Source organism: Salvelinus alpinus, chromosome 15, assembly GCF_045679555.1.
Source record: "Salvelinus alpinus chromosome 15, SLU_Salpinus.1, whole genome shotgun sequence".
Classification (NCBI taxonomy): Eukaryota; Metazoa; Chordata; class Actinopteri; order Salmoniformes; family Salmonidae; genus Salvelinus; species Salvelinus alpinus.
This window is the reverse complement of record NC_092100.1, coordinates 17,153,842-17,175,769: the sequence shown is the minus strand read 5'-3', so window position 1 is coordinate 17,175,769 and position 21,928 is coordinate 17,153,842. Positions and strand designations below refer to the sequence as shown.

Here is a 21,928-nt window from a genome sequence, read left to right as displayed (position 1 = left end):
GTAATATCCATATAGTAAACATAATATGCTAGATGAAACGTGTTATTCATTTTCGATGAAATTGTGCTCTACCAAATACATTTCTAACGTTTTTACAAAATCATAAGGCTGCAGGCAACTGAAAATACGTCTAAATTCGCTTGTCAGGGGTCCTACCGCACCATCTTTGTTTGTAACATTTTGTAGGATGAATGGTAAAGAGTACATTTATTTAACGTTAGAGATTTAAAATCTCACCTACTACCTCTATAAATAAGACATTTAGCTAGATTATTAGAAGTTCGTCTGATGTAGTTGCTTCATGATTTGGTTATAATGTACTACATTATCATATTGCTAGTTAGCTAACGTTAGCTCTATAAACCAGCTAATGGAAGTAGCAGCTAATGCGTTTTAGCTAGCTGTATACATATAACTACGTTTACTAACATAGTAGCTAACCTAACTAACATAGGTGACAGTGTTAGCTCGAAGAAGACTGATGCAAGTAACGTAAATTTGACATCGAATTCTGTGTGTCTTGTTTGTGATATAGCTGCAAAGTGCAATCAAGTACATGAAGGTGACTGATTGAACATTTCTCTGATTGGACAAGGACACTTGCACAACCAGTGGAAAAGCATATGGTTGAATGATGGAGGTTGCCTATGTTTGTGAGTGGGAGAAGAGACCCAAAAGCAACCACTATCCTTCCATCCCACTGGTGTGTGCCTGGTCCTGCAGGAACCTTGTTGCCTTTACCACAGACCTAAAAAATGAGGAAGACGAGAAAGGTACACAAATGTGCTTGGTACTGATCTTGTGACCATTTTGTTGTGTGTAGCAAGAGCACAGTAGAAATGTGAAATGGAACAAATCACATTGCCAGTATCAGGTTTGATCCCATATATCCGAATATAATTTTGCATATGTAACTCAATGCCTCGTAACTTGATTAGCAGAACATGCACTGCAGTGATCACAGTGATTTGCTTTATTTCAGAAGTCAGTCATATGGTCCACATCATTGACACAGAGCACCCATGGGATGTGTACTCCATTAACTCTGGACATGGCGAGGTCATATCCTGTCTGGAGTGGGACCAATCAGGTGGGTCAACATAGTAACAACACCAAAACCACCCTTAAAGGTGCAACTGCCCTATCAGTCCAAGTAGACTGATGTGGAACTCAATATAATGCCAAGAAGTGTCCCTAGTGTATTGAGTTCAAATGTGTGTGTGAACGCATGACTACGTTCATTCATAGGTTCCAGGTTGTTGTCTGCTGATGGAGATGGGCAGATCAAGTGCTGGGCGATGGCAGATCACCTGGTGAACAGCTGGGAGAGTTCACTAGGGAGTGCAGAGGACGGAGACCCCATCATAGCTCTGTCCTGGCTGCACAATGGAGTTAAGCTGGCTCTGCATGTGGAGATGGTAATGGACCACCAGCTTGTTCTCATGTTCACACAGTCTACCAGCTCTTCTTAACTGTCTGTGTGGACCTATTGATTTATTACCATGTCAGTATTTTATAGACCAGTTTAAAGCTCTTTTTTATTTGACATTTTAGTCATCCAGAGCGACTTACAGGAGCAACTAGGGTTAAGTGCCTTGCTCAAGGGCACATCAGCAGAATTTTCATCTAGTCGGCTCAGGGATTCCAACCAGCAACCTTTCGGTTACTGGCCCAACGCTCTTAATCTCTAGTCTAAGCTACCTCTTGAGATAAGACAATACTGTATATGCCATTATTTGGCAACGGATGCTGTACACTGGCTGTGGAGCACTGCACATAACAGCATATAACAATATATACTAGGACATATAACTGTAATTTACCACTTAGTTTGTTGAAATGTGCCACACCCCACTCTCTCTCTACCTCTCCTCCAATCTTCCTCCCCCAGTCGGGCTCCACCAATTTCGGTGAGAAATTCTCGCGGGTCAAGTTCTCACCGTCACTCACGCTGTTTGGGGGAAAGCCCATGGAGGGCTGGCTGGCAGTGACGGTGAGCGGCCTGGTCACCGTGTCCCTGCTGAAGCCCAACGGTCAGCTGCTCACAGCCAGCGAGAGCCTGTGTCGCCTGAGGGGCCGCGTAGCCCTGGCCGACATCGCCTTCACCGGCGGAGGTAACATTGTGGTGGCGGCCACGGATGGCAGCAGCTCATCACCTGTGCAGTTCTACAAGGTAGGTATTAGCTAGCGATGATATTACACAATTATTTTTTGTTATTCTTATCATTACTGTCGCCTTGTCTCAGAAAAGTCTGGCAAATAATACTGTTCAAATGCTAATGCTTTTTATTTTCTTGTAAAGAGGGTTTACCATCCGATAATGTGAAGTTTTACTCCAACATAAGTTATTAAGTAGTGCTAGTATTGCAATAATATTATCACTGACTTGCCGTGCATTTAAATTTCCATTGTCGTCCCAACTCTACATCAAGGTATGTGTGAGCGTGGTCAACGAGAAGTGTCGCATCGACACTGAGCTGCTGCCCTCGCTCTTCATGCGCTGCACCACGGACCCGGTCAGGAGGGACAAGTACCCGGCTGTCACACACCTCAAGTTCCTCACCAGGGAGAACTCTGAGCAGGTGAGAGAGACACTGTGAACACGTTGCTTTCCAAGTGTCCTTTATTTTGAATTCTTTCCAGCTTTATCACTTACCAGTATGCCAAATGTGCATTCAAACAGTGTAGTGTTGTGTGTGTGTGGACTAAACCGCGATATGAATACTCTTTTAGGTGCTGCTGTGTGCCTCCAGTCAGATGGGCAGCATCGTAGAGTGCTGGTCATTGCGGAAGGAAGGCCTCCCTGTCAATAACATATTCCAACATCGTTCACCAGTAGGTAAGGCAGAGAACGATAAACCAAGGAAGAGCACACTCAACCCAAATATAAGTATTACTGTAGGTCACTTATAGGGGGCATCTCAATATTTTGAAGTTGTTTCCAATTGTTGTCCACTTTAAAGAACTGAACAGGTTACAGTAAATTCCCTTTTAGGCATCCTCCATTTTGTTTTCAGATCAATGCAGTTAAAGGAAAGGAGACAGTATATTATTCTACAATTGAGATGCCCCCATAAAGACACAACCCTTACTCACCCTTTCCCCTCCATCCCCACAGTGGGCGAGAAACAGCCGACGATCCTGAAATGGCGCATCCTCTCGGCCACCAATGATCTGGACCGCGTGTCGGCCGTGGCTCTGCCAAAGCTGCCAATCTCCATCTCCAACACTGACCTAAAGGTGGCGTCGGACACCAAGTTCTGCCCAGGCCTCGGTATGTGCTGATGCCAAATAACCCGTCATTCCCCCTCCGGATCTACTATTGAGCACTCCAGGTGGCAGCATACACCTTTACAGAATGGTGGTTTGCAGCTCTATTAAACCTACCAAAGAAAAAGTGGTTCTATGCTCAAGAAACATGTTAGGGAAGTGGTACCTACATGGATGTGTCCCACACAACATAGTGGTAACATGACACATTGATGCATAATGGCAGAGAAAGTGATGAGTGGAATGTTATACACTTACTGTGTTGCCCCTGTCTGTGCTGTTGGGGTCATTCTCAATGCCTCCCTCTGGAGATCAATAAAGTGAATTCAATTGTATGTGATTCTGTGTGGTGGTCCCTCCCAGGCCTGGCCCTAGCCTTCCACGACGGCAGCATCCAGATCCTCCACCGGCTGTCCCTTCACACCATGGGCGTGTTCTATGGATCCTCCTCGGGCTCCTCCCAGCGGCCCGGTGATGAGCCGGCCATAAAGCGCCAGCGCCCCGGCGGCCCAACCGTCCACTTCAAGGCCCTGCAGTTCTCCTGGACCTCACTGGCCCTGGCCGGAGTGGACAACCACGGCAAGGTGAGAGTACAGCAATGCGTTGAGATCCGTTGACTGTGACCTTACATGTCTCACAGTACGATATCAGCACCTCATCCCCCTTTTATAAAGATGAGGAGAAGGCTACTCTGGATTTTAGGTTGTAAAGCTTAGATGGTTTAAGTTTTTGAAAAGGGAAAAAATGTATCATTTCTTACCGTCAATGTCCCTTGAATACACACCCCAGCCATTGGTGTTAAATCTTACAGGAGTTTATGGTCTGCAGGCAATAATGTATGAAACAAATACAATAAATGTATCCTCTCTTACAACAACAAGCTATCCATGTCCTTATTCATGACTTTTGTGTCCGTCCCCGACCATACCTCAGATATGAACAATATTTGTATCCATATTTTTCACATCTCTCTTTTGGCTCTTCTTCCCTCCTCAGCTGCACATGATTCGCGTATCTCCATCCATGGGCCAGATGCTGGACATGAACACACTTCTGCGCCACCTGCTGTTCCTGCTGGAGTACTGCATGGTGACAGGCTACGACTGGTGGGACGTGCTGCTCCACGTGCAGCCTGGCATGGTCCATAACCTGGTGGAGAAGCTGCATGAGGAGTACATGAGACAGAACCAAGCCCTGCAGCAGGTAGGTGGACTGTGATGAGCCAGAACCAAGCTCTGCAGCAGGTAGGTGGACCATGATGAGCAAGAACCAAGCTCTGCAGCAGGTAGGTGGACCATGATGAGCCAGAACCAAGCTCTGCAGCAGGTAGGTGGACTGTGATGAGCCAGAACCAAGCTCTGCAGCAGGTAGGTGGACCATGATGAGCCAGAACCAAGCTCTGCAGCAGGTAGGGGGACCATGATGAGCCAGAACCAAGCTCTGCAGCAGGTAGGTGGACCATGATGAGCCAGAACCAAGCTCTGCAGCAGGTAGGGGGACCATGATGAGCCAGAACCAAGCTCTGCAGCAGGTAGGTGGACCATGATGAGCCAGAACCAAGCTCTGCAGCAGGTAGGGGGACCATGATGAGCCAGAACCAAGCTCTGCAGCAGGTAGGTGGGCCATTATGAGCAAGAACCAAGCTTTCAGTCAGACAGACTGAAATCTGTTGAAAACAAATTTGTGACAATAGATGGAAGTGTTTTTGTTAGTTTGTTTTTCTAATATCCAGTATCTGTGTGTGGAAGGTGCTCTCGACACGTAACGTGGCGGTTAAGGCCTCCCTCTGTAAGCTGTCATCGGCCACAGCTGCGCGAGCCTGCGACTTCCATGCCAAGCTCCTCCTCATCGCCATAAGCTCCACCCTCAAGTCCTTGCTGAGACCCCACGTCCTCAACACTCCAGACAAGAGCCCTGGGGACAGGCTGGCAGAGATATGTTCCAAAAACACTGACACTGGTAGGAGGACTAGCATCACTACCATTTATACCTGTATAATCAATGAATAGACGGATCCCACTTCTGACACCAATTTCACTTAACGTGAGGCTGGAAAAATGTATTCTTGTCCGTTTTAACTGAATGGGACTTTTGTTATTGTTGAACAGACTGTAGGCTAAGGCTGCGTTGTTTGCCGTCCTATTAGCTTGCTAGTATCTACAGTGTGTGTTGTTTTTATTTTAAGACTTCAGTGATTCTGGTGAAGATTGACCTTTCACCCCCTCCGTAGATATCGATAAGGTGATGATCAACCTGAAGACGGAGGAATTTGTGCTGGACGGCCCCCCACTCCAGTCTCTGCAGCAGCTCATCCAATGGGTGGGAGACTTTGTGCTGTACCTGATGGCCAACCTACCCAATCAGGTGTTTTTTTATTTTTATAAATCGAGCTACCAATGTAGGCCTTTCACAGAGCTACCAATGTAGGCCTTTCACAACGTGCTGAAAAAGGGTGCGTTGTTACTCCAGAAATACTTTAATAAGATATGATATTGAAACAATGTAGTGTTCAATCAAATGTAGAGCTGGTGCTAGTAAAGTGTTCTTCTGTCTGTAGAGCCGGTGCTAGAATAGAGTGTTACTCTGTCTATGTCTGTCCTTCTGTCTGTAGAGCTGGTGCTAGAATAGAGTGTTACTCTGTCTATGTCTGTCCTTCTGTCTGTAGAGCTGGTGCTAGAATAGAGTGTTACTCTGTCTATGTCTGTCTTTCTGTTTGTAGAGCTGGTGCTAGAATAGAGTGTTACTCTGTCTATGTCTGTAGAGCTGGTGCTAGAATAGAGTGTTACTCTGTCTGTCTCTGTCCTTCTTTTGTATGTAGAGCTGGTGCTAGTATAGTGTGTTACTCTGTCTATGTCTGTCTCTGTCCTTCTGTATATAGAGTGTTACTCTGTCTCTGTCTGTCTTTCTGTGCTGTCTACCTCTTGTTTTAACCCTTGTCCTGTCTCAGGGCTCCGTCGTGCGTCCCGGCTTTGGGTTCCTGCGCGACGGTTGGTCCCTGGGTATGCTGCGGGAGATGATGGTGATGATCCGCATCTGGGGCCTTCTGAAGCCTGGCTGCTTGCCCATCTACACGGCCACCTCGGACAACCAGGACAGCATGTCGCTGCTCTTCCGCCTGCTCACCAAGCTCTGGCTCTGCTGTAAGGATGAGGAGAACATGTGTATCTGTGGACTATATATTATGTGGATGTAGCTATGTGGGGTTAAATGTGCCAGAGATACCTTAAGTTATAACAGTGTCATCGGTCTGTGTCTGTCTGTATATCAGTCTACTCTGTCCATTCTTCTGTCAATGTGTCTATGCATCTGTTTAGACCTTACATCAATCTGTCTCTGTGTCTGTATGTGTACCTGGCCTTCACCCATGTATCCCCCTCCCAGCTCGGGACGAGGGCCACCCCCAGGAGCCAGATGAACCGCTGATAGATGAGTGCTGCCTGCTGCCCAGCCAGCTGCTGGTGCCCAGCATGGACTGGCTGCCCGTCAACGACGGCATCATCTGCAAGCTGCAGGGCAAGCACCCGCTGCGGCTTCAGTTTGGCAAGCCCTACAGCCTGCCGGGTCTCAACTCCACAGCCCAGGTGGAGGTCTTCTCCAGGTAAGAGTGAGGGCTAGATGGTATTCAGGGGAAAGGGTGTCTCTGCCACCTGGTAGGCTCTTTAGGGTTGGAAGTAGGTGTAGTGCTCTTGGCATTTGGCCCACTCTTGGCATTTGGCACACATGGCACTCAGTTGTCCTTTTGACATCTGTTTGTAGTAAATGTGCCTCGCCTTAATATTGCTAATATTTCAGTCAAAGCTCAGGTGAAGCCTTCCTGACAGATGCCATTGTTCAATATATTCATTGTGCGTGTATCTAGGAGCCCGGGGGTCCAGAGGATGGATCATCTACGTTGTCTCTACATGGGAGTCTGCCCCACAGAGGACAGCAAAGCCTGTACCAGGTCAGACACCAGACCACTTCCTCTATGACCCATTCCCCAACACTTCCTGCTTTTCCTTCATTTTAATATTCTACCGCTTTACGTTTTCATTATTTTTAAGAACCTTTTTTTTTGTCCAAGTAACAATTTGAAGTTTTTCTTTTCCTGGTCTTGCTTTTTCAGTCTGACCATGTCTGTGTTGACATTCACTCTCTCTCTGCCTACCTTTCTTTTGGTGTCTTTCCACCTTTTTATTTCGCTCTCTTTTTCTCTCCCTCCCCCATCTCAGGTGTGGCTGTGTGACTATGCTCCGCTCGCCTAACAAGACCAACGCCATGAAGCAGTGGGAGCAGCGCTGGATCAAGAACTGCCTTTGCGGAGGCCTCTGGAGAAGGATCCCCTCCACACTGTCCTGAGATCTGTCCAGAGACCACTATCACCGCAAACCCTGACCTCAGGTCAGCCTTTGGACACTAGCCTGCATGACACTGCTGCCTCTTAGCAGATCTCTTTGGGGGACAGATGAAGTACTGGATATCCATACGGTTGTATTTCAAAGATCGCTGTTTGGAGAGGCGGTGATCATGCTGTCATTGGGGTTAAATGTGCCAGAGATACCTGTAAATAAGAACCACGTGCTTTTTATGTCTCTCTTTATATTCAAACCTGTGTCAAGAAAATAAACCTTATTTGGTAACCTTATGGTTGAGAGGTGTGGCTTTTCTCTTCAAATCCTATTTGAGATCTGGATGCGTTTGCTCATATTTTTATGTAAATATTGCATTCATGTCAATGGGAGATGATAATTAGGATTGGCCCTTGGTGGATGATTGTGTGTTTCGATGTAGTTAGAATGTGGCGACTCTAGAAGTCTATTGTGCATAGAGCCTAACCTGGCTTTAGTCTTGTCATGTGCACTAGGGATTAGACGAAGGAACTAGTAATAATAAGGATTAATTTAAATTGGGTTTTGTATCAAAATGCTGGATTTACGTCACACTCCGCGAAGAGATTCCATTTAATAAAAAAACACTAGATGTTCCAAACGCAAATTATTTTTGTCATCAAAAAGGAGGACCAAGGCACTCTTCAAAATAATTAATTAAAATGCCTTTATTGGTATGGCACGTTCAATGGAAACAAAGTTTTAAAACTCTGACGCGTTTTGGCTGCATGGCCTTCGTCAGGGAGTACAAATATATGATAATACAATGTCCTCCTTTGAACAGCTTTTTCCAATCAAACCTGATTTGAAGAGGGAGTGGTTACATAATTCATTGGACAACACCTAGTAAGCAATACTATTCACGTTAAAAAGTTAAATATGGGTGATGTTTTATGAAAAATGCATCAAGGCTAGAACCATCTGAACCCATAGAAAGGTAGTTGTGACCTTGGATATGACTGGGCAAAGTGTTAAGATTAGGAGAGCCATCTATTTTATAATACACTAGAACACAGCAATAATGTCTGATTGTGTAAGGGTCTTGTCTAAAGGACTGTCCTTTGCCCCCACATACTCAACTAATTAATTCATTACAAAGATTGACCTATTTTGTTTCTACAGCAATCTACATCTGAAGGCCTGGTAGAAGCAAAACATCTCTCCAACTACAGACACCAGTGTTTCAGGTCAGGCAGTTTGTGTCCTCAAAAACAACTTCCACCTTTTGTCGCATTGTCCAGAATGCCACACTAAATACATTTACAAAGAAGGTGAATTGTGATGTGGAGAATCTGTTTAAGGGTCAAATGGACTCCAACCAAACACGGCGTAACCTTTCTAAGACAGAGAGGCATACATTTGAATCATTGTCCAAAAATGGACGGATTGTGGTTTAAGGAGACCAAGGTGGCGCTACAGTAGTGTGGAGTAAAGACAAATATGTGACAGAAGCCTACCGTCAATTAGACAATTGATGAACTCTACCAATCTCTTACCCTCAACCCTACAGAGGACCTAAAAACTGAATTAAAAGGGATCCTCACAGAAGCTAAGGAGAATAACTACATTTCAGACAATGAGTTCAAATTTATTTTCAATGGCAGTCTGCTTACGGCTTCTTTTTATCTTCTTCCAGAAGTCCACAAGAATCCTGAAAACCCCCAGGTAGACCAGTCACTAGTGGTAAGGAAAGTCTGACAGAACCCATCTCCAAGTACATTGATTACTTTATTAGGCTGGGAGTGACAGCAGAAAAGGCTTTTCTTCAAGATACCACAGATGTGTTGAACGAAATTAAGGAATTTAACAAAATAATTCCTTTTTCATCACCATGGATGTGGAGTCTATACACCACCATTGAACATGAACAAGGATTGGCAGCTATGCACCATTTCTTGAGTACCCGGCCTGAGACTGAGATACCTCCCACATAATTCATTGTATCATTGACTGAATTGTCTCACTGACCGTATTTTTAAACAAGTCAAAGGATGTGTCATGGGAGCTTGCTACAGCCCTTCCTACGCTGGTTTGTACTTAGGTAAATAGGAAAGTTACTTTATTTTGGATCCTTCTAAAAACCAGTTCTTTAACTGGATTATAGGGTGGGGACGCTATATTGATGATGTTTGCCTGTTCTGGTCTGGCTCAGAAGATGAACTTAATTCCTTCCACTAACACCTTATCAGCATTAACCCTAACATCAAACGAACTATGGAGTACAATTAGGATAACATTCATTTTTTGGACCTTGACATCAGTAAAAATGACAGGTTGTTTGCACACAATCTTTCGGAAGCCTACAGATGGGAATACCATTCTGAGGGCAGACAGCTTCCACCCCAAAAGGCTAAAAGAGAACATTCCATATGGCCAATTCCAAAGAGTCTGCAGAATTTGATCAGGAAACAGATTACAGTGTAAAAATCTACTGAATTTGAGAATTTCTTCTTGAATCGAGGCTATAGTGCTCAGGTCCTGAAAGATGCAGGCATAAGGGCCGGATGACTTGACAGAGAGAACTTTTTGAAAGGGGAATGCATGATGCACCAAAGAGAGTGTACTTTGTTACAAAATACAGCACTGAAGCAGAGAACATTAAAATAAACATTAAAAAGAATTGGGCAATCATCCAAAGTGATACTCTACTACACAAAGTCTTCCCAGAGCCACCAGTCATAAGCTTTAAGAGATGTCCTACCCTAAATGATAGATTAGTCCACAGCTATCTTCCTGGTAACTCTCAAGAAACTTGTCTAGATCACAAACCCAGGGGCTTTTTTAATTGCAACCAGTGTAACCATAGCAGAAATATTGCACAGAAAAAGTCAAGCGTTTATTAACTGCAAAACCACTCACGTCATCTACAGATTGGAATGTTCACAGTGCAAGGTACATTGGACGGACAAAGAGACGCCTTCAAGACCGCTTAGCGGAACACAAGTATGCCATACGGGTAGGCAATGAAGACTACCCCATGGCAAGGCACTACATGTCCTTACACCATGGCAACCCTGCCTCCCTGCAAGCTATGGGTATTGATCATGTTTCGGCCTCAATTAGAAAAGGGGACCGTCTTAGACAGCTAAACTAAAGAGAAAGTTTTGGGATTTACAAACTACAGGCCACCAAGTACCCTGGTTTAAATGAAGATATGGATTTCTCACCTTTCCTGTAGGGTGGTGAGAGGTCCCTTTGCTGTCATCTAATGGACATTTTGCTCTATTGCCCTCAGCTATGTTTAGACTGTTGCGGTCCATATTTGCTGTGTTCTAGTGTACTATAAAATAGACGGCTCTCCTATTCTTAACACTTTGCCCAGTCATATCCAAGGTTACAACTACCTTTCTAGGGGTTCTGATGCTTCTAGCCTTGAGATGCATGTTTTATAACATATCTACAGTAATTCATTTCTTATTGTGTATAGTATTGCTTAATAGGTGTTGTCCAATGAATTATGTAACCACACCTTCTTCAAATCAGGGTTGATTGGAAAAAGCTGTTCAAAAGAGGACATTGTATTATCATTTCTTTGTGCTCCCTGACGAAAGCCATGCAGCCAAAACACGTCAGAGTTTTAAAACTTTGTTTCCACTGAACGTGCCGTATAAATAAAGGCATTTTAATTAACTATATGAGAAGTGCCTTGGTCCTCCTTTCTTTTTGATGACCAATTTACCAAAGAGCACCTTCTGTCTACCAAAATCTACTATTGTGTATGTGAGCACTTTATTTGAAATCATATCTCAGTTCCTGAAATAGCTGGAGTGAAACTGACTGTCTAGTCTGGACGACCTTGAACGAAAGTCTACTCAAATCAAATCAAAGTTTATTTGTCACGTACGCTGAATACAACAGGTGTAGACCTTACAGTGAAATGCTTACTTACAGGCTCTAACCAGTAGTGCAAAAAAGGTATTAGGTGAACAATAGGTAGGTAAAGAAATAAAACAACAGTAAAAAGACAGGCTATATACAGTAGCGAGGCTATAAAAGTAGCGAGGCTACATACAGACACCGGTTAGTCAGGCTGATTGAGGTAGTATGTACATGTAGATATGCTTAAAGTGACTGCATATATGATGAGCAGAGAGTGGCAGTAGCGTAAAAAGAGGGGTTGGGGGGTGGGACACAATGCAGATAGCACGGTTAGCCAATGTGCGGGAGCACTGGTTGGTCGGCCCAATTGAGGTAGTATGTACATGAATGTATAGTTAAAGTGACTATGCATATATGATAAACAGAGAGTAGCAGCAGCGTAAAAAGAGGGGTTGGGGGGGGGGACACAATGCAAATAGTCCGGGTAGCCATTTGATTACCTGTTCAGGAGTCTTATGGCTTGGGGGTAAAAACTGTTGAGAGGCCTTTCTCTCCTAGACTTGGCACTCCGGTACCGCTTGCCATGCGGTAGTAGAGAGAACAGTCTATGACTGGGGTGGCTGGGGTCTTTGACAATTTTTTGGGCCTTCCTCTGACACCGCCTGGTGTAGAAGTCCTGGATGGCAGGCAGCTTAGCCCCAGTGATGTACTGGGCCGTACCCACTACCCTCTGCAGTGCCTTGCGGTCAGAGGCCGAGCAGTTGCCGTACCAGGCAGTGATGCAACCAGTCAGGATGCTCTCGATGTTGCAGCTGTAGAACCTTTTGAGGATCTCAGGACCCACACCAAATCTTTTTAGTTACCTAAGGGGGAATAGGCTTTGTTGTGCCCTCTTCACGACTGTCTTGGTGTGTTTGGACCAATCTAGTTTGTTGTTGATGTGGACACCAAGGAACTTGAACCTCTCAACCTGCTCCACTACAGCCCCGTCGATGAGAATGGGGGCGTGCTTGGTCCTCCTTTTCCTGTAGTCCACAATAATCTCCTTAGTCGTGGTTACGTTGAGGGACAGGTTGTTATTCTGGCACCACCCAGCCAGGTCTCTGACTTCCTCCCTATAGGCTGTCTCGTTGTCGGTGATCAGGCCTACCACTGTTGTGTCGTCTGCAAACTTAATGATGGTGTTGGAGTCGTGCCTGACCATGCAGTCGTGGGTGAACAGGGAGTACAGGAGAGGACTGAGCACGCACCCCTTGGGAGCTTCAGTGTTGAGGATCAGCGTGGCAGATGTGTTGCTACCTACCCTCACCACCTGGGGGTGGCCCGTCAGGAAGTCCAGGATCCAGTTGCAGAGTGAGGTGTTTAGTCCCAGGATCCTTAGCTTAGTGATGAGCTTTGAGGGTACTATGGTGTTGAACGCTGAGCTGTAGTCAATAAATAGCATTCTCACATAAGTGTTCCTTTTGTCCAGGTGGGAAAGGGCAGTGTGGAGTGCAATAGAGGTTGCATCATCTGTGGATCTGTTTGGGCGGTATGCAAATTGGAGTGGGTCTAGGGTTTCTGGGATAATGGTGTTGATGTGAGCCATTACAACCTTTCAAAGCACTTCATGGCTACAGACGTGAGTGCTACGGGTCTGTAGTCATTTAGGCAGGTTGCCTTTGTGTTCTTGGGCACAGGGACTATGGTGGTCTGCTTGAAACATGTTGGTATTACAGACTTAATCAGGGACATGTTGAAAATGTCAGTGAAGACACCTGCCAGTTGGTCAGCACATGCCCGGAGTACACGTCCTGGTAATCCGTCTGGCCCCGCAGCCTTGTGTATGTTGACCTGTTTAAAGGTCTTACTCACGTCGGCTACGGAGAGCGTGATCATGCAGTTGCCTGGAACAGCTGATGCTCTCATGCACGCCTCAGCGTTGCTTGCCTCGAAGCGAGCATAGAAGTGATTTAGCTCGTCTGGTAGGCTCGTGTCACTGGGCAGCTCTCGGCTGTGCTTCCCTTTGTAGTCTGTAATAGTTTGCAAGCCCTGCCACATAAGACGAGCGTCGGAGCCGGTGTAGTATGATTCAATCTTAGCCCTGTATTGACGCTTTGCCTGTTTGATGGTTCGTCGCAGGGCATAGCAGGATTTCTTGTAAGCTTCCGGGTTAGAGTCCCGCACCTTGAAAGCGGCAGCTCTACCCTTTAGCTCAGTGCGAATGTTGCCTGTAATCCATGGCTTCTGGTTGGGGTATGTACATACAGTCACTGTGGGGGGGACGTCCTCAATGCACTTATTGATAAAGCCAGTGACTGATGTGGTGTACTCCTCAATACCATCGGAAGAATCCCGAAACATGTTCCAGTCTGTGATAGCAAAACAGTCCTGTAGTTTAGCATCTGCTTCATCTGACCACTTTTTTATAGCCCGAGTCACTGGTGCTTCCTGCTTTAATTTTTGCTTGTAAGCAGGAATCAGGAGGATAGAGTTGTGGTCGGATTTACCAAATGGAGGTCGAGGGAGGGCTTTGTACGCGTCTCTGTGTGTGGAGTACAGGTGATCTAGAATTGTTTTCCCTCTGGTTGCACATTTAACATGTTGATGGAAATTTGGTAGAACTGATTTAAGTTTCCCTGCATTAAAGTCTCCGGCCACTAGGAGCGCCGCCTCTGGGTGAGTGGTTTACTGTTTGCTTATTTCCTTAAACAGCTGACTGAGTGCGGTCTTAGTGCCAGCATCTGTTTGTGGTGGTAAATAAACAGCCACGAAAAGTATAGCTGAAAACTCTCTAGGCAAGTAGTGTGGCCTGCAATTTATCACAATATACTCTACTTCAGGCGAGCAAAATCTAGAGACTTCCTTAGATTTCGTGCACCAGATGTTGTTTACAAATATGCACAGACCGCCCCCCCTCGTCTTACTGGAGGCCTGGTTCGTGGCGCCGGCACCGGAGGACTGGTGCGAGGGGCTGCCACAGGAGAGCTAGTACGTGGGGCTGCCACAGGAGGTGCAGGACTAGGGAGGCGCACAGGAGGCCTGGTGCGTGGGACTGGCACTGTCATTACCAGACGGTTAGCACGCACCTCAGGACGAGTATGGAGAGCTGACTCAGGTAACATCATCCCGGACACGCTCTGTCGGGCGGATGTCGTGCCTCATGCACCAACACAGCAACTCCTTCATTTCACTCTCCTCCAATTTCCCCATTAATTCCTTCACAGTCTCTGCTTCACTCCCCTTGCTCACCTCCAATTCCACCCCGACTGGCTCTGGTTCCATCTTCGGCTCCTCACGGTAAGCACGGGAAGTTGGCGCAGGTCTCCTACCTGAACTCGCCACACTCCCCGTGTTCCCCCCCAATAAATATTTGGGGCTGCCTCAGGCTTCCAGCCGCGCTGCCGAGCTAGCTCCTCATAATGCCGCCTCTCGGCTTTCGCTGCCTCCAGCTCTGCCTTGGGGCGGCGATATTCACCCGGCTGTTCCCATGGTCCCTTGCCGTCTAATATTTCCTCCCAAGTCCATCGCTCCACAAAGTGCTGTTCCTTCCTTTCACGCTGCTTGGTCCGGTTGTGGTGGGTTATTCTTTCACGTTCGTCGTTTGGATGAAGAGAGAAGGACCAAGGCGCAGCGTGATACGAATACATTCTTCTATTTATTTAACGAAACGAAGAACACTTAAACAAACTATGCAAAACAACAAACGAACGTGAAGCTATATATTAAACAAGTGCTTACACAGGCAACTTACATATAGACAATAACCCACGAAATCCCTAAAGAATATGGCTGCCTAAATATGGTTCCCAATCAGAGACAATGATAAACAGCTGCCTCTAATTGAGAACCAATCTAGGAAACCATAGACATACAAACACCTAGACTAGAAAACACTCCATAAACATACAAAACCCCTAGACAAGACAAAACACATAAATCCCCCATGTCACACCCTGACCTAACCAAAATAATAAAGAAAAACAAAGATAACTAAGGCCAGGGCGTGACAGATGCTGCCACCCTCGTGCTTCATGTTTGGGATGTTGTTCTTCGGCTTGCAAGCCTCCCCCTTTTTCCTCCAAACATAACGATGGTAATTATGGCCAAATAAGTTCTATTTTTTTTCATCAGACCAGAGGACATTTCTCCAAAAAAGTACGATCTTTGTCCCCATGTGCAGTTGCAAACCGTAGTCTGGCTTTTTTATGGTGGTTTTGGAGCAGTGGCTTCTTCCTTGCTGAGCGGCCTTTCAGGTTATGTCGATATAGGACTCAGTTTACTGTGGATATAGATTATTTTGTACCTGTTTCCTCCAGCATCTTCACAAGGTCCTTTGCTGTTGTACTGGGATTGCAATTTTCGCACCAAAGTACATTCATCTCTAGGAGACAGAACGCGTCTCCTTCCTGAGCGGTATGACGGCTGCGTGGTCCCATGGTGGTTATACTTGCTTACTATTGTTTGTACAGATGAACGTGGTACCTTCAGGCGTTTGGAAATTGCTCCCAAGGATGAATCAGACTTGTGGAGGTCTACAATTTTTTTTCTGAGGTCTTGGCTGATTTCTTTTGATTTTCCCATGATGTCAAACAGAGGCACAGAGTTTGAAGGTAGGCCTTGAAATACATGCACAGGTACACCTCCAATTGACTCAAATTATGTCAATTAGCCTATCAGAAGCTTCTAAAGCCATGACATCATTTTCTGGAATTTTCCAAGCTGTTTAAAGGCACAGTCAAATTAGTGTATGTAATCTTCTGACCCTGTGGAATTGTGATACAGTGAATTATAAGTGAATGAATCTGTCTGTAAACAATTGTTGGAAAATTACTTGTGTCATGCACAAAGTAGATGTCCTAACCGACTTGCCAAAACTATAGTTTGTTAACAAGAAATTTGTGGAGTTGTTGAAAAACTAGTTTTAATGACTCCAACCTAAGTGTATGTAAACTTTCAACTTCAACTGTACGTAAGGTCCCTCAATCGAGCTGTGAATTTCAAACACAGATTCAACCAGAAAGACCAGGGAGGTTTTCCAATATCCCACAAAGAAGGAGACCTATTGGTAGATGGGTAAAAAAACTGACATTGAATATCCCTTTGAGCATGGTGAAGTTATTAATTACACTTTGGAAGTTGTATCAATACACACAGTCACTACAAAGATACAGGCGTCCTTTCTAACTTAGTTGCCGGAGAGGAAGGAAACCGCTCAGGGATTTCACCATGAGGCCAATGTTGACTTTAAAACAGCAACAGAGTTTAATGGCTGTGATAGGAGAAAACTGAGGATGGATCAACAACATTGTAGTTACGCCACAATAATAACCTAAATGACAGAGTGAAAAGAAGGAAGAGAAGGAAAAATATTCCAAAACATGCATCCTGCTTGCAATAAGGCACTAAAGTAAAACTGAAAAAAATGTGGCAAAGAAATAAACATTATGTCCTGAATACAAAGCATTATATTCAGGGAAACACATCACTGCGTACCACTCTTCATATTTTCAAGCATGGTGGTGGCTGCATCATGTTATGGGTATGCTTGTCATTGGCGAGGAATTTTTTAAATAAAAAGGAACGGAATAGAGCTAAGCACAGGCAAAATCCTAGAGGAAAATCTGGTTCAGTCTGCTTTCCAACAGACACTGGGAGAAAATTTCACCTTTCAGCAGGACAATAACCTAAACCACAAGGCCAAATATACACAGACTTACCAAGACGACATTGAATGTTCCTGAGTGGCCTAGTTACAGTTTTAACTTAAATCGACTTGAAAATCTATGGCAAGACTTGAAAATGGCTGTCTAGCAATGATCAACAACCAACTTGACAGAGCATGAAGAATTGTAAAAATAATGTGCAAATATTGCACAATCCAGATGTGCAAATTTCTTAGAGACTTATGCAGAAATACTTGCAGCTGTAATCACTGCCAAAGGTGTTTCTAACATGGGGTCTGAATACTTATGTAAATGAGATATTTCTGTTTTAATTTTCAATAAATTAGCAAACATTTCTAAAAACATGTTTTCACTTTGTCATTATGGGGTATTGTGTGTAGATGGGTGAAAGAAAAACATATATATAATCAATTTTGAATTCAGGAATAAGTCAAGGGGTATGAATACTTTCTGAAGGCTTTGGATGTCTCTTAGAGAAAATAATGACTGGAGTGATCTAGTAGAGATAACATTAGGGATAATTGGGTGTCTGGTATTAGGCCTAGGTGGTATAAAGACGAGAGAAATTAGTATCTACGGTAGATAGTAGTCATCTGATTTTCAGGGTTAAATTGGTATCATGGGCCCTACAGCAGGGTGCAACATTACAGAATGGTGAGATACTGTATGTACTCGGTAGAACAGATATAAAGCTTTCATGTTGTAGAGTTGGAAATTGGGTCAACTCAATTCATGTTATTTTTATCTGCCTCATTCTGAACGTTGGAATATGAATCTCTTGTAAAGAGCTTTTTTCAGGGTTACATGGAAGTTTGGAATCCATCTGGGGACGAGCCTCTCCATACAGTTGTGCCTCAGCCGAGCCTTTCGCCAAATACAATTCTTGAGGTGGAGTAACTCTGCAAGATCACAGTTGAACCAGGGGCTGATTCTCATTTTCTTTATGAGGGCGTGTTTGTCAACAATACTACTGAAAATATAAAAAAGTAAGGTCCAAGCGTCTTCGACAAAGGGGATCAAGCTGATTCTATACCATTTATAGAGGCCAGTTCATGAAGGAAGGCTGGCTCATTAAAGTTTTTTAGCAAGTATCTATGACAAATCAGGACAGGTCATTTCACTGAGCAGCCATTACAAACACAGGCTGTAAAACAGTGATCACCAAGGTCATTACAGAAAACACCAGACTGATACCTCTCAGGATTATTTGTGAGGATAGCATCGAGGAAAGTAGCCATTTCTGGATGTTTGGAGTCATACCTTGTGGGATTGGTAATAATCTGAGGAAGATGTAAGGAGTCCCATTGTTTTAGGACTTGGTCAGGTAGTTTAAGCATGTCCCAGTTTAGCAGGACAAATGCAGACTTAGTGTAAGGGGCCAGGAGAGAGCTTAGGGCAGGTAGGGTACAGGCCGGTGCTGATGGAGGACGATAGCACCCAGCAACAGTCAACAAAGAGCTATTTGAAAGTTTAATGCTTAAAACCAGCAAATCAAATTGTTTGGGGACAGACTTGGTGGAGACATCGAGCACTGAAGGTGATCCTTGGTAAAGATTACCACTCCCCCACCTTTGGAAGATCTGTCTTGCTGAAAAAGGTTATAACCAGAAAGGTTAACATCAGTATTCAAAACACTCTTCCTTAACCACGTCTCAATAATGACCAACACATCTGGATTGGAGCTGTGAACCCACACTTTCAATTGATCCATTTTAGGTAATAAGCTTCTAGTGTTAACGTGCAGAAAACCCAGGCTTTTGTGAGAGCAGTATGGGGTCATGTGGGCAAGCAGTTTGGTGATGTCAAATGTATGAACAGAGCGCCCCATGGTGGTGTTGGGGTTATGTTATGGGCAGGCATAAACTACGGTCAACGAACACAATTGCATTTTATCGATGGAAATTTGAATACACAGAGATACTGGGACGAGATCCTGAGGTCCATTGTTATGCCATTCATTCGCCACGATCACCTCATGTTTCAGCATGATAATGCACGACCCCATGTCGCAAGGATGGCTGGCCCTCACTACATATCTGTCGCCAAACTCACTGGCTCCAGGTAATCTATAAGTCTTTGCTAGGTAAAGCCCTGCCTTATCTCAGCTCACTGTTCACCATAGCAACACCCACCCGTAGCACGCGCTCCAGCAGGTACTGTATATTGCACTGGTCATCCCCAAAGCAAACACTTCCTTTGGCCGCTTTTCCTCCCAGTTCTCTGCTGCCAATGACTGGAACGAATTGCAAAAATCTCTGAAGCTGGATTTTTGCTTATATCTCTTATATCGCTTATATCTCCCTCTCTAACTTTAAGGATTAGCTGTCAGAGCAGCTTACCGATCACTGTATCTGTACACAGCCAATCTGTAAATAGCACACCCAACTACCTCATCCCCATATTATTACTTACCCTCTTGCTCTTTTGCACCCCAGTATCTCTACTTGCACATCATCATCTGCACATCTATCACTCCAGTGTTAATGCTAAATTGTAATTATTTTCACCTCTAGGGCCTATTTATTGCCTTACCTCCCTACTCTTCTACGTTTGCACACACTGTACATATATTTTTCTATTTTTCTTTTCTTTTGTGTTATTGATTGTACGTTTGTTTATGTGTAACTCTGTGTTGTTGTTTTTGTCGCACTGCTTTGCTTTATCTTGCCCAGGTCGCAGTTGTAAATGAGAACTTGTTCTCAACTGCCCTACCTGATTAAATAAAGGTGAAATAAAATAAAATAAAAATGATTTGTACACAATTCCTGGAAGCCTAAAATGTCCCAGTTCTTCCATGGCCTGCATACTCACCAAACACCCATTGAGGATGTTTGGAATGCTCTGGATTGATGTGTCTGACAGAGTGTTCCAGTTCCCGCCAATAGCCAGCAATTTCTCACCGCCATTGAAGTGGAGTGGGACAACATTCCACAGGCCACAATCAACAGCCTGATCAGCTCTATGCAAAGGAGAGTTTGCATGAGGCAAATGGTGGTCACACCAAATATTGACAATTTTTCTGATCCACGCCCCTACTTTTTTTTAAGGTATCTGTGACCAACAGATGCATATCTGTATTCCCAGTCATGTGAAATCCAAAGATTAGGGTCTAATGACTGATTTCCTTATATGAACTGTAACTCAGTAAAATATTAGAAATTGTTGCATGTTGTGTTTATATTTTTGTTCAGTGTAGTAAATACACAATTTGGCCAGATCAATGTGTCTTATATGGCGAGTAAGGAGTCTAGCCTGACCTGGCTGCTAGCTGCACTAATGACCCAGCAGGCCCTGATGCTGTGTGTGTGTGTGTGTGTGTGTGTGTGTGTGTGTGTGTGTGTGTGTGTGTGTGTGTGTGTGTGTGTGTGTGTGTGTGTGTGTGTGTGTGTGTGTGTGTGTGTGTGTGTGTGTGTGTGTGTGTGTGTGTGTGTGTGTGTGTCCGACTGCAAGGAGGTTCCCTTGAGGGTCCACTGCTACCAACTAAAGACGGAAGGACCTCGAACGTGGCCTGACCACGACCTCAATCATCGAGAGAGCGAGAGAGAGAGACTGTACTGCATCCCCTTTGTAAATTGCAAAGCCTCTTCATTAAGTGAACCGAGGTCCTCTGGCTCGGAATGATGACACTTAAACACCATCTCCATTCCCCACTGCACTGTGACGCATTTCCCTGTGTCTGCATTGAGCGTGGGTGTCAGTGCAGATATGAGGCTTTTCACGCTGGCAGGCAGGCAGAGTGATGCAGTGGATGACACACCACCAGACATGACATTTGGATCCTTTTCTGGGTCCTGCTCACACAGGCACAGGTACAATGTGCCACCATTGCTCCTGTGTCTAAACTCGTGTAGGAGAGCCAGTGTTATGTGAATGATAGAGTGCTGTGTTATGCTGAGTTTCTGACACATGTATTATTAGTCATTTATGACCGTGAGACTCCATCTGCTCGCTCCTGTTGTAACGCTAAGCTTGCCAGGGACAAATTTGCCGAGATATCGGTAGGTGTTCTCAGAAGGTATAGCCTATTGTTAATTATTTGCATGTGAAGTGATTGACTATACAGAGATAGTAGTAAAACAAAACTCCCATTTATAATATCTGTATAATAAGGAGCATGGAGCTAAACCAGGACTGTGGGGAATGTGTTGCAGGCACAGGCAGTGTATAGTAAAGGATGGAATGCTGGTACACTCTTTGAAAAAATGGTCCCAAAAAGCTTCTTTGGCTTTCCCCATAGGAGAACCTTTTTGGGTTCCATGCAGAATGGTTTTGTCTAGAAGGGATACAGCTTTAGTCAAAATTGACTTTTCGTAGCAAGTTTAGGAGAACTTACGCAGCAAGGAGGATTAATGTAGCAGGTTAGGAGAACTAGGTTAAGGTTAGGAAAAGTGTTAGGTTTAGGGTTGATGCCAAATTTGACAAAAGCTGTATCCCATCTAGACATCACCATGTAGAACCCTCTGGGGAAAGTGTTCTACATGGATCCAAAACGGGTTCTTCAAAGGGTTCTCCTAGCCAAAGAACCCTTTAATGCTCTAGATAGAACCTTTTTTCAAAGAGTGTAGGCCTATATCATATTCTTCCAAGCAAGCACTCTAGGCTAATGCAAGCACAGCTTCAGTGGACAATGCTGTGTAGCATGCGGTGCTATAGGATAGGAGGATAGTTTTCATTGAAAGGCAGTGAGTGTCTGTGGCAATTACCTGATTAGTGAGAGAAGCTTTAAAAATAGACCTGCTGCACAGATGCGTCTTTGTGGTCCCAAACAAAGTCCTTCGAGTGTAAAGCTTTTTTTATTTAACTAGG

General features: G+C 44.6%; 1 protein-coding gene and 1 long non-coding RNA gene across 5 annotated transcripts; both read left to right on the top strand.

The window, feature by feature from the left end:
* Positions 1-122: 122 nt before the first annotated feature.
* On the top strand, positions 123-7,894 carry LOC139540465 (mediator of RNA polymerase II transcription subunit 16-like). 4 transcript variants are annotated; one of them, XM_071344315.1, is made up of 16 exons: positions 123-194; positions 536-773; positions 986-1,090; positions 1,249-1,418; positions 1,892-2,173; positions 2,433-2,582; positions 2,734-2,839; positions 3,119-3,274; positions 3,634-3,854; positions 4,267-4,473; positions 5,019-5,229; positions 5,501-5,634; positions 6,218-6,410; positions 6,652-6,868; positions 7,130-7,213; positions 7,482-7,894. In XM_071344315.1, the coding sequence occupies exons 2-16, from the start codon at positions 632-634 to the stop codon at positions 7,606-7,608; spliced, it is 2,505 nt and encodes an 834-aa protein (XP_071200416.1). In that variant the 5' UTR covers positions 123-194; positions 536-631; the 3' UTR covers positions 7,609-7,894. The 4 variants fall into 4 exon arrangements, with proteins under 4 accessions (XP_071200416.1, XP_071200414.1, XP_071200415.1 ...); XM_071344313.1 differs by having other exon boundaries at positions 124-194; positions 983-1,090; XM_071344314.1 differs by having other exon boundaries at positions 152-194; positions 596-773; positions 983-1,090.
* Positions 7,895-8,545: 651 nt separating this feature from the next.
* LOC139539578 (uncharacterized) lies at positions 8,546-11,272 on the top strand. Its single transcript, XR_011667963.1, has 2 exons — positions 8,546-8,824; positions 9,274-11,272. It is a non-coding gene; the product is annotated as an uncharacterized lncRNA (long non-coding RNA).
* Positions 11,273-21,928: the final 10,656 nt, after the last annotated feature.